Raw genomic sequence first — 15031 nt, forward strand, 5'->3', positions numbered from 1 at the left:
AGATTTGTTTAACCATTAACAAAGATTAGCTTTTATGACTGTTAGAAATATCCTTTCTATTAGGGCAGGTATACGCTAACCGCACGTGTTGGAGTCATAAAAATACGACTTAAGAGATATATTTATGTCTTCAAGACATAAAAACTTGTCTCCAATACATAAATTGAAGTCTGGCTCCGTTTCAAAAATAAGAAATGCTCAAGTCGATCTTTTCGACTTCAGCATATCTTGATTAGGGCAATTCAAGTTGAACTGATGTCGAAGCATTTTTATTCGGGCACCCTCAACCTTCCCGCAGCGCCCCAAATATTACACAAGAATAAAAAAATTACATTTGTACATATTATTATCAGTTTTTAACAATTTCCGTCGTCTTTTTTCATACAAATAATTACTAATGGACAATTTGAATATTTACAATGACTTTTTAAGCAATTTTCAATTGTTGAAACAAATTTAAATTATTAAAACAATTATTTATTTCCGAAAAATTAAAAAAATAATCGTATCTTCTAAAAAGATCATGTAATTATTTAAACAATTATTTATCGTCTATTTTCAAATTTTCTAAGAACTGAGGCGAAATATCAACTTTCTTTTCAAATCAGTTTCCTGTGCTACGTTTTCTTAAATAATTACATAATTTTGATACATTTCTTTTAATGTTTAATAAATTTCTATTTCCTTAAACAATCTTAATTTGTACGAGCAGTTATTTTTCGATAACTAAAAAAAATGAAATAAAAAAGAACACATAGAATTACGTTTTACATTGTAAAGTGTATAGAAAGAATACATTAACCACTTTTTAATTGTTTAAAATAATATAATTTCTTTAAATAATTACTTTCACCAGAATAATTCTAAGATTGTAATTAATTGTATGTGTTCTATTTTTTTCATTTTGTTAGTTATCTTAAAATAACTGCTCAAGCCAATAAAAATTGTTTAAACAAATAGAAATTTGTTAAACAATAGAGGAAATGTATCCAAATTAAGTAATTATTGAACAAACAGTAGCATAGGATAGCAATTTGATCAAAGTAGATATCTCTAGCTCAATTTTTAGAAATTTTGAAAATAAACAATTAATAATTGTTTAAATAATTATATAATGTTATTAGAAAAATTAACTTCGTCAAACAATGACAAAATATTGCATTTTAATCTGAAAATAAGAATATTTTTTACATTTTTGGGAATAAATAATTGTTTAAATAATCTAGATTTCTTAAATTTTTTATTTAAACTGCGGGGGTGAGGGTAGGTTGTAAATAAAAGTTATTACTATGGTTTTATTTTGTTGACATTGATTTTCAAATCCTAAAAACTTTGGCCCCTTTTCTCACCGAGTAAATTAAATGGAATTTTGAAGTGCCCAGTAGCACGTGTTAATATTCAAATTCCGAAAAAAATTACAGATTTTCTTTCTCCGGAAATGAAAACTTTTGGGGTGTATCTTCCCCTCTAAAGTGTAAAAAATTGCAATGCATGTTTGGACCGTTTTTTCTAAAACTAGGATTTCGAAGTTCCAACTTTAAAAATTTCCCAGTGACTGGTTTTTTAACTTAGAGGGTTCAGTTTAGGTCTAAAAGGCCGAAAATTTATCGCGCTATATACCACTATACGTTACTTACTTTAAATTGTATTCTAAGCTGCGCTGAAACATGTATCATTGTGATAAATTTATACCATTACGATTCATAATATGCATAAAAATTAGATCATACTAATTCTTATTTCCTTGTTTTTATAATTTAAAAAATTTTTAATCTTGTTTTTTACAATTAAATGAAAACTACTGCGCATCTGCATAGGGTCTAATAAAGGAACATATATAGGGTTCTATATAGGATCCTATGTCCTCTTTCGTCTTTCCGGTCCTTTTTCCAAAAATTTAATTTTTTAATTTTTAATCTTATTTTTTACAATTGAAAGAAAATCTACTCGTCCAATCTAAAAATGATTAATAATAAATTTATAGATCTTTTCAGGCAAACATTTTTTGTATGTTAATCTTAGTTTGTACCTTGTGTCGTTTGTTCAAGAAAATTTAATATTTTTATTTTGAATGTTATTTTTTACGTCCAAAGGGTATGAGGTCTTCATACTTGCCAGGAGGCACTAGACTGTATTTCCGATTTTCTTATAGATGTCACTGCAGTCATTGCCGTGCTCAGCCAAACCTACCGTTTCGCCTTAAGGGCATATGATACTTAGAAAATTCTCGATTTTACCAGTTTTGGGTTCCCTGGCTTTTTTCTAGAATAATAAATATTTTGTCTTAAAAATTTGGGAAATGATAGCGCACATGCTAACGGACGCCCCCACTCACTTTTTTTTGTGGTTAATTAAAAAGTTTTAATTTAGCAAAATATGATTAATTTGCATAGCGCTTAGGAATTAGTATCGATTTTTTCAGTTGCAGATTCCCCCGGCTTTTTTCCTAGGATAAGAAATATTTTGTCGTCAAAATCTTGGAAATGATAGGGAACATGCTAACGGACGTCCCCGCACATTTTTTGTGTGTTTATTTTTCAACAAAATTTTTATTTTGCTAACAACGTGTGTATATTTCGAGGTTATATGTGTTACAATTCTCCCGAGCGTTACTTCCAAACTACACAATATTTTTGGCCGAAAACTTTGGACTTACAAATAAACATAGTAACTAATCTCCCGGCACTAACCTTGTTTGCAAGCAATTAAAAAAGTTTATTACATCAATAATTTTCAAATTATCGGAAATGCAGAGATGAAAAACGGCGTAACCTTAAAATAATGCATAAGATTTTTCTTTAGCACAACAAATTTTGTTGTTATTATCCCTCAAAAAAAGAGTCCGGGGACGTCCGTTATGATATTTTTTAGCATCTCCGAATTCAGTTTTTAAAAATTTGTATTTTTGTAGAAAAAAAGCCGGGGGAACTCTACCCGATTGACCACACGACGAAGTATCACAAGCCCTTAAGAATTGGAAGCAATACAGAAAAAATCCTGGAGAAAAATAAAGCATTAATAGTGGTGAAAGGATATTTGCAACGTCTGTTATATTTTTTCTTGCAACACCCACCTTAAAAGTTGGTATTTGTATGCATCTAAGGATATGCAAAGTGACTCATTCTTGCTAACAATGCGGAAATAATATTAGCGCATGTGTACTTCTATTCTTATATACTTTCATCATGGACAAAATGGACGTACATACGCACTTTACAGATAAGATACTCCGCATTGCGACGATTTTGGAACAGCGGTCAGTCTCCAAGCGCATAGCTGATGACAGTTGCGAGGTTAGAGTCGATGTGGTTAGAGAGCAAGATATTTTTTCTCTTTTTTCTAATTCGGTGATGATGAAATCGTGCGAAGTAATATTTCACCTCACCATGATCGCGGTTTATCTTGGGGTGACATTTGAAATGAGGCTGTCAGTCTACCTGCCTATTATCGCCTGAGTCTGTTGACATTATAAATTCCTGTTCAATATCAACCGTAGCCTCCTGCCTTTTAAGCTATGCCCTTTACCTTTCAGTAGCAAGCAGATCGATGGATATGACGTCAGCTGCTACCAGCACTGCAGTTCCTGATACAGTGCGTACGCATTCAGACCATCTTCTTGTGGTAATTTTCCACCCGCTGTGCATAAGCTTAGATCTCAGCTTTATGTAGTAAGATAGAATATATCACGCTCAACAGTATTGATAGTGCCGCTTGCTCTGTGCCGGTTACCGCCTGTTCAGCAGCACCGGATGTGCGCCGAAAAGGTAAAGTTGGAATCTAGAAACAGACCAAGTTATCGATGAAGTCGCCAGCTCGAGACGAGAGACCATGTTCTGCCAACCGGTTACAGGCGCGCTGGAACATCTTGCCAAAGCGACTCCTTGTTTGATCTTCGTCGATGGCAATGATGATTCCAGCGATTCCGTCCGCGTGACCAACCAGCCTGATGCCTTCAGAGTCCAAAACCTAAAAAACGTCTAGTTAAGTTCCGTATGACTAATTTTACGTCAATTCGGTTGAGTCATTTTTGCTAAAAGAAAAGTGCTACACTCAATTTTGTATCAAATAAATATAGTGTTAATCACTTTTAGATAAAGTGAAATGGACATATTTTGCGAACTATTGAATATATTGCGAGATACGCCTCTGTCGCTTCCATGTCATCATGTGCAATTGTCTATTACGAATAACCAAAGGGCCGACTTTGTCTTCAGTTTTTCTAGAATGAAATATCCGCTTATATCACTAAATGAAGCATATTTTTTAGCAACGGAGTTATATTCCACTTAACGGGTGCAATCTCTGTAGATCCTAGAAATAAATTGTTGAAAATAATTAGAGCGTTGTATAGTAGAACGGAATATAAAATATATTTTCACATTCTCATTAATGAGAGTGTAATGTAATCGTCCATTTTTTTTCGATCTCTGGTTTTCAACGGATCTTTACATTTCGGCACTTACAGAGTGCGAAAATCATAAAATTTGGTGGGTGCCTGTCTGTATGTTTGTCTGTTGTAGCATGGATGTTGTAGCTAATCTTAACTTTAGAAGGATTTGACCAATCGATTCAGACTTTGATGAAATTCTTAAGGTTCCCAAAATGAAGGTTAAGTCCGTCAAATAGATATTTCCAACTAAAATTAACTAATTTACAGCATTTTCAAAATTGGATTTTTTTTTCTTCAAATTTTAGACATTTTCGCCAAAGTTTCTTATAGATGGGTAGAAGATTTGCAAATGATCCAAATAAAATGTCCAATTTCGATTAAAATTATAAACTTATATACTTTAAAAATTTTTTAAATGTTCAGAAAAATAGAAAAAAAATATTTTTCTAAAAGATTAAGAAATTTTATTGTAATTTTTCACTAGATATCAAATATATTTAGAAACTATCTCAGTTAAATTTTTCGATTAGAAAAAAATGCCAAAAGTTCGTTTTTTCAAAATTTGAAAAGAAAAAATGTGTGAGTTTTAAAAATTTTCGTCAAATTTTCTGGTACATGGAAAAAATATTCGCAAATTATACTAATGGCATTTTTAATTTCGATAAAAAGTTAAAAAGTTATATGCTTTTCAACATTTTGAAAATTTTCAAAAAAAGGAAAACAAGTTTTGTTTGAATAAGTTAAGAACTGCCAATCCAAATGTCTAATATATATAAATTATACGTATTTCGCAATTATTTTAATACAATTTGTTAATTAGACAACAATTTTTAAAAGTTGGATCGTTTTCAAAGATATGCCATTTCTGTTTTTATGAGATCCATAAGCTGCAAGCGTTGTTTTTAGTAGATTTGAACAAGATTTACAAATTATCTTGATAATGTTTTCAATGGGACACAAATTATCGAGCGCAAAGTGCAACTTTCGTGATGAGAATGTAATCGTCAAAGCCGTAGGTGCTTTGCTTACCTTCTTTAAAAACAAATGGAAAACAAAATTCAGTTCTAATTTATGGCTGTGATTCCTTGAAGTTTTAATCACAGTTTTCGATTTAAGTTATAATATTTATGATATTTGAAAAAATGTAGTGAAAGTGTACACATGAAATGTATGAAAGCAGCGCGAAGCGCGCCATTGGCACGCTTGGTGCAATAACAATTTGCCCGCGCGGCGGACATATTTTTTCATACGTGCTTAAAAATTGCTACTTTTCGCGACTGTTCAGCAACCGAATAATTTTAAATTCCCAATTACCCGTTACCATGGCAATAACTCACGCCGTCTTCCTCTTACGCATAGCTAGAGCAAGCGAATTACTTCTACATGCCGAAGTTTGGCTCATTGGACACTGTCATCTCATAGTATAAACATGTGCCGAAATTTTACGTCATTTACGTATTTTTCGAGCAGTTTTATGTCGAAATGTATGGAAAATATTATTAATAAAAACAACAACAAATTAATTCGTAAATAACAGAGATTTTTAAGGTAAAACATTTTTAAGTCTATTAAAAAAAAAACGGCGAAAAAAGTGCAAAGAGTGCGGCGACCAAGGCCATTATTTACATCTGTTGGAACCTGTCATCTTCTAAAAAATACTTGAAAATTCGGCGAAACTCACGGAAGATGATGTTCCAGGTGCAAAATTAGTGCACGAATCAGTAGGAGAGCACAGTATTGAGCAGCTGAAACGATATGGCCTAAATGAAGAAAACTACCATTAAAAGGAAAAAAACGTGATTTAGTGGAAATTTTAGTTGAGGTTTTGTATGGCAGGTATAAATATTTTATTTTATACAAGATTTGCAGTTCAGAACTTTTTTTGAGTAAAATTTAATATTCATACAAATATAAAATAACACAATATTACATTTTCCACTTCTCTTTTTCAAGTTTAGACAATAAAAACTCATTTGTTAGTGATTTCCTGGTATAAGGAATGTACTAACAAATTGTCCTTCTTTCATGTAAATTGGTTATAAATACATAAATATTATAGTTTTGCGTGCTCAAGTGAAAGTATAAAATAGATTTTATTTTTATCAACATATTTAGAAGGTACGAAACCCCGATAACAATGCTTTATTTAATATGTAAGTAAATGTTAGCAAAGAAAGGAAATATTAATACCAGCCAAATACAACTTCAACTAACCTTACTACTGAATCACTTTTTTATCTTTTAAAGATCGTTTCTTACATTTCAGCCATCGTTTAAGCTGTATAACACTGTGCTCTTCCACCGATTTGTGCACTAATTTTTCTCCTGGAACATCATGTTCCGTGATTTTTGCCGGATTTTTAAACATTTTTTGGAAGACGACAGATGTCAACAAATATAAATAATGGGCTTGCTCGCCAAACTTTTTGCACTTTTTTCGCTGTTTTTGTTCTGAATATGCTTAAAAAAGTTTTGCCTTTAAACTCTGATTTATTTTCTCATTTATTTTTCGTTGTTATTTTTATTTACAATATTTTCCATACATTTCGACACAAAACTGTTTAAAAAATACAGAAATGACGTAAAATTCTGGCACGTGCGCACGGTCGACGTCTAGAATAAAAAGGTATATTAAAAACAATCAGTAGAGACTCGGGGAATTCTCAGTCGATATTATTTTTAATAATTACATAACCTATAAATCAGTCGATGTTTATTTTCTGTCGGGGGCTCGCCCCTGAACCCCTCGTCCCTCACCGGCACCCCCTCTTGTTATGCACTTATAAACAAATATTATGAGTACTTGTGGGGGCCACCGATTGCCTGCACTCGCTGCTCAATATACTATTGTATTTCATATTTTTATAGGAAACTGGATTGCGTGGAAAAAAGTAGTAAATTTCTTCGTTTTTGTAATCAATGAAAGAAGAAAAAAGAATTTAAAAAAAGACGCAGTGTAAAGGTTTTAAAATTTTTTAACTTCAACTTTGTTTAAGTAACAAACGATTTGGAGGTTTTACTTCAATTTTAAATGAATTGGTTTTGAAAATATACATTATCTATTAAGCAATTGAAGTTTTTTGATGTGTAAACATCTTGGACCTCGATATGGCGAGTCACGCCTGAGACGAGTGAAACCATGGCGCGAAAGTCTAACGCAAGATTCTCAAAACACCGAATTTTTTCGTCTTCGTTCATTCTACCTCTTGTCTCGTATTTCTCTCTATGTTTCTTTCATAGGCCCTGATGTGTAGTGAAGGCTTCTTATACACCCAAACGTTGGAAGATGCGGGGTTTTAACCCACCGATTTCTTTCGTCTTATGTTAGTACAGTACTCTTCTACGTATTGATATGTATATGGAAAAGTGAAATTTATTCTTTGAACTTCATTCGGCTATTCTTTCGATTTCGTACAGTATTCTTCTACGTATTGATATTTGTATGGAAAAGTGAAAGTTATTAACGTTTACCGAAGATGTTTGTACATAAATCTGTCTTAGGTCACAGTTTAGAACGCCCTTGATGTTTTTTTTTCTCTTTTGTGAAAGCAGAATTAAATATCTTTTTCGAGATTAGTACAAGAATGATTTCTTTCAAGTTTTACTTCAACTGACCTAGTTTTTCATGACGGCTTGATTGCTTTGGGCGTTACAGTGAGACAGAGAGGGCGAGAAGGTTATCTTTCAGGTCTATGCTAGAAAATTATTTTATAGCATGAAATTTTATGGCAATTGAATATTATAAAATAATTACATAGTTATTGCAAAAAATAATAGTAAGTACCGCTTTTTAAAAAAGGATAAAAAACACTATTGTGCTGGCATACATTACCTATGATTTCTTCTTTATGTCCTTGATAAACTCGACTGCTAAGCACAAGCAAAACGCATATCCTATATTTGAAACTTGGTTTATCGAAAAAGCGTTACCTTTCTCATGCATTGATAGAAAAAACGTTGCCCCAGCTCTACTGCGTTAAGGCAAGTTCGAGGCATCTGTTTACATTATGGATGTTCCTATATTTGAAAGTTGGTCCATCGAAAAAGCGTTACGTTTCCCATGCACTTATAGAAAAAACGTTATCCCAGCTGTACTGCGTCAAAGCCAGTTCGAGAAATCTGTTTACATTATGGATCTAAACATTCGTAGCGATTAAGTTACAGCGATCGTGCAGAACTCCAGTGAAGCTCTTTTTTAAACATTTATTGAACCTTCAAACATTGTAATTATTTAAACAATGTTCATAAATAGCTATTTTTTAAAGCATACGTTCAATTTATTATGCTGCATTATAAATTTATAAGAACTATTGATAATTTTAATTACTTTAATTTAAAAATTAAGAGTTCAACCTTTTTTCTGCGATTCTATCGGATAACTCTTTCCTATGCTCCTTTGCAAATTTACAAGAGCTATTAATTATTTAAACAATTTTAATTAAAAAATTAAGAATTTTTCCCCTTTTCTACAAGCCGATTTGTTTACGGACTCAACTAAGAATGTGTATCGGATGACTCTTTTCTATGTTGCTTTGCAAATTTACAAGAACTATTAATTATTTAAACAATTTTAATTTAAAAATTAAGAATTTGTTCCCTTTTCTACAAGTCAATTTGTTTATGGACTTAACTGAGAATGTTCTTCCGATAACTATTTTCTATGTTGCTTTGTAAATTTATAAGATATGTTAATTATTTAAACAATCTTAATTAAATAATTGAGGGTTTTTTCTGTTGTCTACGAGTTAATTTGTTTACGGAATAAACTGGGAATATCTATCCGATTACTCTTTGCTATGTTGTTTTGTAAATATACAAGAGCTATAATTATTTAAACAATTTTAATTTAAAAATTAATAGCTTCCCCTATTTTATACAAGCCAATTTGTTTACGGCTCAACTAAGAATGTTTATCCGTTGACTGTTTTCTATGTTGCTCTGCAAACTTACAAGAACAATTAATTATTTAAACAATTTTAATTAAAAAATTAAGAGTTTGGCCTTTATCCTACGAGTCAATTTTTTCCAAAGTCTGCTGATAATGTCTATTCGATGACTTTTCTATGTCGCTTTTCATATTTACCAAAAAATATATTAATTATTCAAATAGTTTTAATTAAAAAATTAAGAGTTGGTCCCTTTTCTATTGGTCAATTTGTTAACGGAGTAAATTAGAAATATCTATCCGGTGTCTCTTTTCTATGTTGCTTTATAAATTTACAAGATATATGAATTATTTAAACAATTATATTAAAAAAAGTAAGAGTTTGCCCTTTTTTCTACATGTCAATTTGTTTACGGACTCAACTAAGAATATCATCTGATGACTACTTATTATCTCGCTTTGTAAATTTACAAGATATATTAATTATTCAAACAATTTTAATTAAAAAGTTAAGAGTTTGCCCTTTTTTCTATGAGTAAATTTGTTTACAGAGTAAACTAAGAATGTCTATCGGATTACTCTTTTCTATGTTGCTTTGCAAATTTACAAGAAATGTTAATTATTTAAACAATTTTAATTAAAAAATTAAGAATTTTCGCTTTTTTCTACAAGTCAATTTGTTCACGGACTCAACTAAGAATGTCTATCTGATGACTACTTTTTGTGTTGCTTTGTAAATTTACAAGATATATTAATTTTTCAAACAGTTTTAATTAAAAAATTAGAGTTTGCCCCTTTTCTACTGGTCAGTTTGTTTACGCGTTAGTCAGAATGTCTATCCGGTGACTCTTTTCTAGGTGGCTTGGTGAATTTACAAGAACTGTTAATTATTTATGCAATTTTAATTAAAAAATTAAGAATTTGCACTTTTTTCTACGATTCAATTTGTTTACGGATTCAACTAAGAATGTCTATCTGATGACTCTTTTCTATGTTGCTTTGAAAGTTTACAAGAACTATTCATTATTTAAGCTATTTTAATTTAAAAAATTAGGGTTTGGCCTTCATCCTTTAATTCAATTTGCTTGCGAAGTCAACTAATAATGTCTATTCGTAGGATCCATTTTTTAATATAATTAGCTAAGAATATCTTTCCGATGATTTTTTATGATGTTCTAAAAATTTACAATTATTAATTATTTAAAACATGTTGATCAACACATTTATAGCTTGCCTATTTTTCAAGGAAGAGGCATAATTTCTTTACGGAGTGAACTAAGATCATCTTTCGATAATCATTTCATACGATACTTTGTAAATTTATAATACTTATTAATCATTTAAACAATTTTAATAAATATATTGAGAGTTGGAGTATTTTTCAATTAATAAACACAATTTGTGTATGAAGTTAACTATGATTGTGTTTGCCAGATAACCAGTATTATTATGACCTATTGTAATTTGCTTTTTTATGTTTAAAACACCGCCGAAACAGAGGTCTCTCAATTTAACATTGTATGCGCATTTGAAATTTTTTCTTTTACTTAGATGGGCCTAAAATCAATGTAGGAATTTTAGTACAATTAAATTACAATTCGTCTACATACTAGTTTATTGAAAGTACTCTCATTTGCCTAAAATTTTGCTCAGTATATGGTCACCCATCCAAGTGCTAGGGGCGCTCGCAATGGCTTGACATTTGGACTCTTCTCGACTCGAGATCATTTATGATGTATTTCTATGAAATACATGAAAATATATGATGAGTTAATAAACCTCTAATGTATTAAAATTGAAGTGGCAAAATAAACAGCATAGAAATTACGTAACGCCATTTTTAGCAAATATTTCCCCCTCTCCCTTCGCTGTTTTATGTTGCGTAATCAATGGATATACCTTTATATTAGATTTCATAATATTTTTCTTATAATTTTTCAATGTTTTAACAACTTTTATTTCTTGCAGGGAGTCTAATAGAAGAATTCATTCGAAGAAAGGTGGAATGCCGTTTGTTTCCGAGCGTCAAAGGCATATTGTCAGAGAAGAGATATGATTATATAATTTTGTTTCTAATCAGTAATCATACATATGGAAAATTGTATACAAAATAATTTGTGGAAAATATGTAGTTTTTATGGAAAATAAAATTAGTCTGTCTGGACTTAATGCTTTTCTGAAATTGAATTCTACAAGGTTCGGGAAGTTCCTTGTATTTTTATAATCCAAATGGGTTTATCAGGTTTCCTTTTCTTACGATTTGTATCATGATTAGCGTTATGAAGGACTTCAAGTTTGCGCAGAAATATTCACTGCACCTCCAAGAAAACTTAACATCAAAAAGGTAAATTATTTTATACTCTCTTAATTTTATTGTATAAAAGTTGAAATTTGTTATAACAATTCGCACATTTATAAGAAGTAATACGTGAGGTATAAAGGTACGCTATATAGAGCAAAAGAGAGAAATCCGTTACTCTACAAGAGTATGTAGATTATACGACGTTCAAGAGCTTTCTGAAAATAAAGGTTATCGGGAACGGCGTGAGGTGCAAGGGCTCGATCACGTGACACTTACAATATCTTCAAATTGGTGCGAATTTATTTAAGGAGCCGATACATGTCACCCGTCTTGTCTCGGTTTTAGTTTGGAACTCTTACGCGCTTGACTATTGCGATTTTACTGATTTACACAACTTAGCTAATTGGCACTCGTTACCAGTGAAAATTTGTTCGGCCCCGAAATCTATAATCGTGTTTTCACTCGAAGATTAATCAGTTCAACGCCATGAGTTTTTAGCGGGATTAATAGACAAGATCTACAAAAACACTGTAAAAGGTGAATACAAGAAAATTAAAAACGCCGTCTACTTGAATACTCCTCTTTCTATCCTTTAAGAATACTGAAAGAATGTGTATAGTGTATGATTTTAACATCTCCGATGTTAAAATACTGATAGCCTTAATAATTTGTCAATTAGCGGTAGTGGACATGTGTAGTCGACATATGACAGCGGTAGTGGACATGGACTTGCTGATCTAATATCGGAATTTTGTGTATACTTGTTTCGACATTTTCGATTATTTCCATCATTTGTTTCGACCTACTTTTTATCATGCTGTTATTGAAACATCTACCTAATCTGAGAATATGTGTAACTGATTCAGGAATTTAAATATCTGTCAAATTTACAAACTAAGGATCCTTATCTCCTTCAAAGATTCTATGCGAATTTAAATTTTGCTCTTAAATATTAGGTTGTTGATCAATAAAAATAGAAAGTTTGTTTTCATGTTTGTTATAATTGTTTAGAAATTTTTATTTAGGAAAATCTGATGTTTCAAAAGATCAATAATTTCATATTTTTGTAAACATACTTCTAATTCACTTTTGATTCTGGAAATTTTTTACTTAGAAAAATTAACATGATTTGAAAAAGCTTTAATTAATAAATTTAGTAGTATGAGTATAAAAGTGTTTAAAGAATGTTCAAATTTTCTATTTAAAAAATGCTGTGAAAGGCAAAATCCCGAAATTTTGTATTCAATAAAAACATTTTCTCTAGGTAAAACATCATTTTTTCTAAATTCAATTTGAAACTTTTTTTGAAGAATACAGCCTCCTAATTTTTGATTGATATCACACCATAATTTAACCGTTCTGAAGGCCTCAGGACCATGTGTAATTTTGATCTGATTAAAAAACATAATTTTAAAAAAAGAGAAAGGCAGTGGTAGAAATGATCTCCAATTCAAGTGACCTAAATTAAAATTAATGAAATTTGAATGAGATTCAAATCGAATTTAAAATCCTATTTAAAGTCCAATAATCAAATTATTGTGCATAATTCCTTAAAAGAAAACAAAGAATTCAACCATCAAGTTTGGGAAACCACCATAAAATGTTTCTATTGAAATTTGAAAAAAAGATTTAAAAAATTTCCTAAAAAAGAACAAAAATGAGTATGAGGTAAAGAGAAAGAGATAAACGAGATATCAGTAGTCAGGTAGCACGCGTGTGTTCCGTCCACTTCGCACTCCACCCACGTACTTCGGAACTGACCTGTGCTGAGGGCTACACAATAATGGAAATACACCTTTTCAATATAAAATTCTATTCTGTAAATTATAAAAGATCCCGTTTGTGAACTATATTTAAAATAAAATAAGGAATTCTTTTCAATTGCTGAGACAATTTCCTTGCGTAATACCATCAAAGTAATGGTCAGAAGCTAGCGTGAGTGTTTATCAGCAATAAAATTGATCACCATACTAGCATGCTAAAGTACAAAATTCTTCTTTGTCATTTCTCCCTGTATCCAATTCCTTACACCGCATTATTCCCTGTCAAAAATTACCTGTGGTAATTATTAAAACAGATCTGGTATGCCATGTAGTTTCTAGATCATTTTCCGTAAGTTAAATCAAAGTACAAATGACTGGAAAAATGAGTGTTAATGGACGGAGAGTAACGTGAACCCATTTGAACTAGAACCGAAAAGAAATTTAAACGCGCAAAAAGATTTTTTGGGACAGCCCGCTTTGCGGCATTGGATACGGAGACACGATCATCTTTCTCTCTCTTTCTACTAAATTGCAAAACAGTGTAGAATTAAGAAGAGGATTAAGAGGTTTAGATAAAAAAAACTTAAATTTTTTATGCCCAATTATTTCTTTTGTAAACGTGATAGGCGGTATTTGTACAGCCACCTTCTTCTGCTTATTAGTTGTACCTAAATTGACACATTTTCTACAGGAAAACTTCCTGCGCGAAAGAAACACTCAACCTAAAAACAATCGACAAAATCGCTTTAAAAGAATGTTTCCATTTGGACCGATATTAGACTGTGTCTTTAGACATCCAAAATAACGTGCCAAAAATTAAAAAAATTTGTTAATAAAAAAAATCGCAATAATACATAGAGTGCGCTAATAAAGGTCAGTCTTAAAATGTGCCTTTGGACATCCCGCACAAACATGCTACAAAGTAAAGAAAATTGTAAATGATGATAATTTTTGGCCCAAAAAAAGACCTTAACGAATTATGGTTAATCACCATAATCTAGTAAGCCCATTGAAACCAGTCTTTAAATTCGTCTTTGATCACCCACATCTAGTCGCGATTTATTTCAATCCAAAGAAGCTTGCCCTCTTCAAATTTAATTTCTCTTATTTCTAGGATAACAAGTATTTTAAGACAACAAATAAAAAATTGCTTGACTCCAATTAAAACAAATTCAATTTAAAAATAATTTTTGTTTTATTTACAATTTTGTTGTAAGATTTGGTTTTCTTCGCAGTTTGTTATACGGGGCTCGCAAAGAGCAATAATCTTTTATTGGTAGATTAAAAACATTCGCAGAAGATGTTTATTCATTCAGTAAGCAATTATCTTAAAATTCTATAAACTAATATAAATATTAGGCCTTATACTAAGAGATACAGAGAGAGAGAGAGAAGTCACGTCAGTGCAACCTAAGAACACGGAGCGACCCAAGGACCACCGCTTTCTGCATTTTTCCCGCAATTGTTTTTGCATATTGTTGACACGCAAGTATGCTTTTTAGGCCATTAGCAAGTGAAAGCTTGGCACCTCCATGGGCGCCGATGATAAGGACAATTAGTTTAATAGAATATTTCGGGTACAATTGTTTCAACTCCCTTATAAGGTCTCGATACCTCTCTTTCTTTTCATTCTCCTTGGTTATGATGTTTTTGTCAGCTGGTGCCGAAAATTCGATAACGAACATGGTTCG

General features: G+C 31.3%; 1 protein-coding gene across 2 annotated transcripts in view; it reads left to right on the forward strand.

Moving 5' to 3' along the window:
* LOC117178351 (DDB1- and CUL4-associated factor 13) overlaps window positions 1–11386 on the forward strand; it is a 185279-nt gene extending 173893 nt beyond the window's left edge. For both annotated transcript variants that reach the window (XM_033369778.1, XM_033369779.1), the window contains exon 7: window positions 11244–11386. In XM_033369778.1, the coding sequence (XP_033225669.1) occupies window positions 11244–11331 (88 nt within the window). In that variant the 3' untranslated portion in view covers window positions 11332–11386. The remainder of the gene's footprint in view (window positions 1–11243) is intronic.
* Window positions 11387–15031: the final 3645 nt, after the last annotated feature.

Source organism: Belonocnema kinseyi, chromosome 8, assembly GCF_010883055.1.
Source record: "Belonocnema kinseyi isolate 2016_QV_RU_SX_M_011 chromosome 8, B_treatae_v1, whole genome shotgun sequence".
Taxonomy (NCBI): domain Eukaryota; kingdom Metazoa; phylum Arthropoda; class Insecta; order Hymenoptera; family Cynipidae; genus Belonocnema; species Belonocnema kinseyi.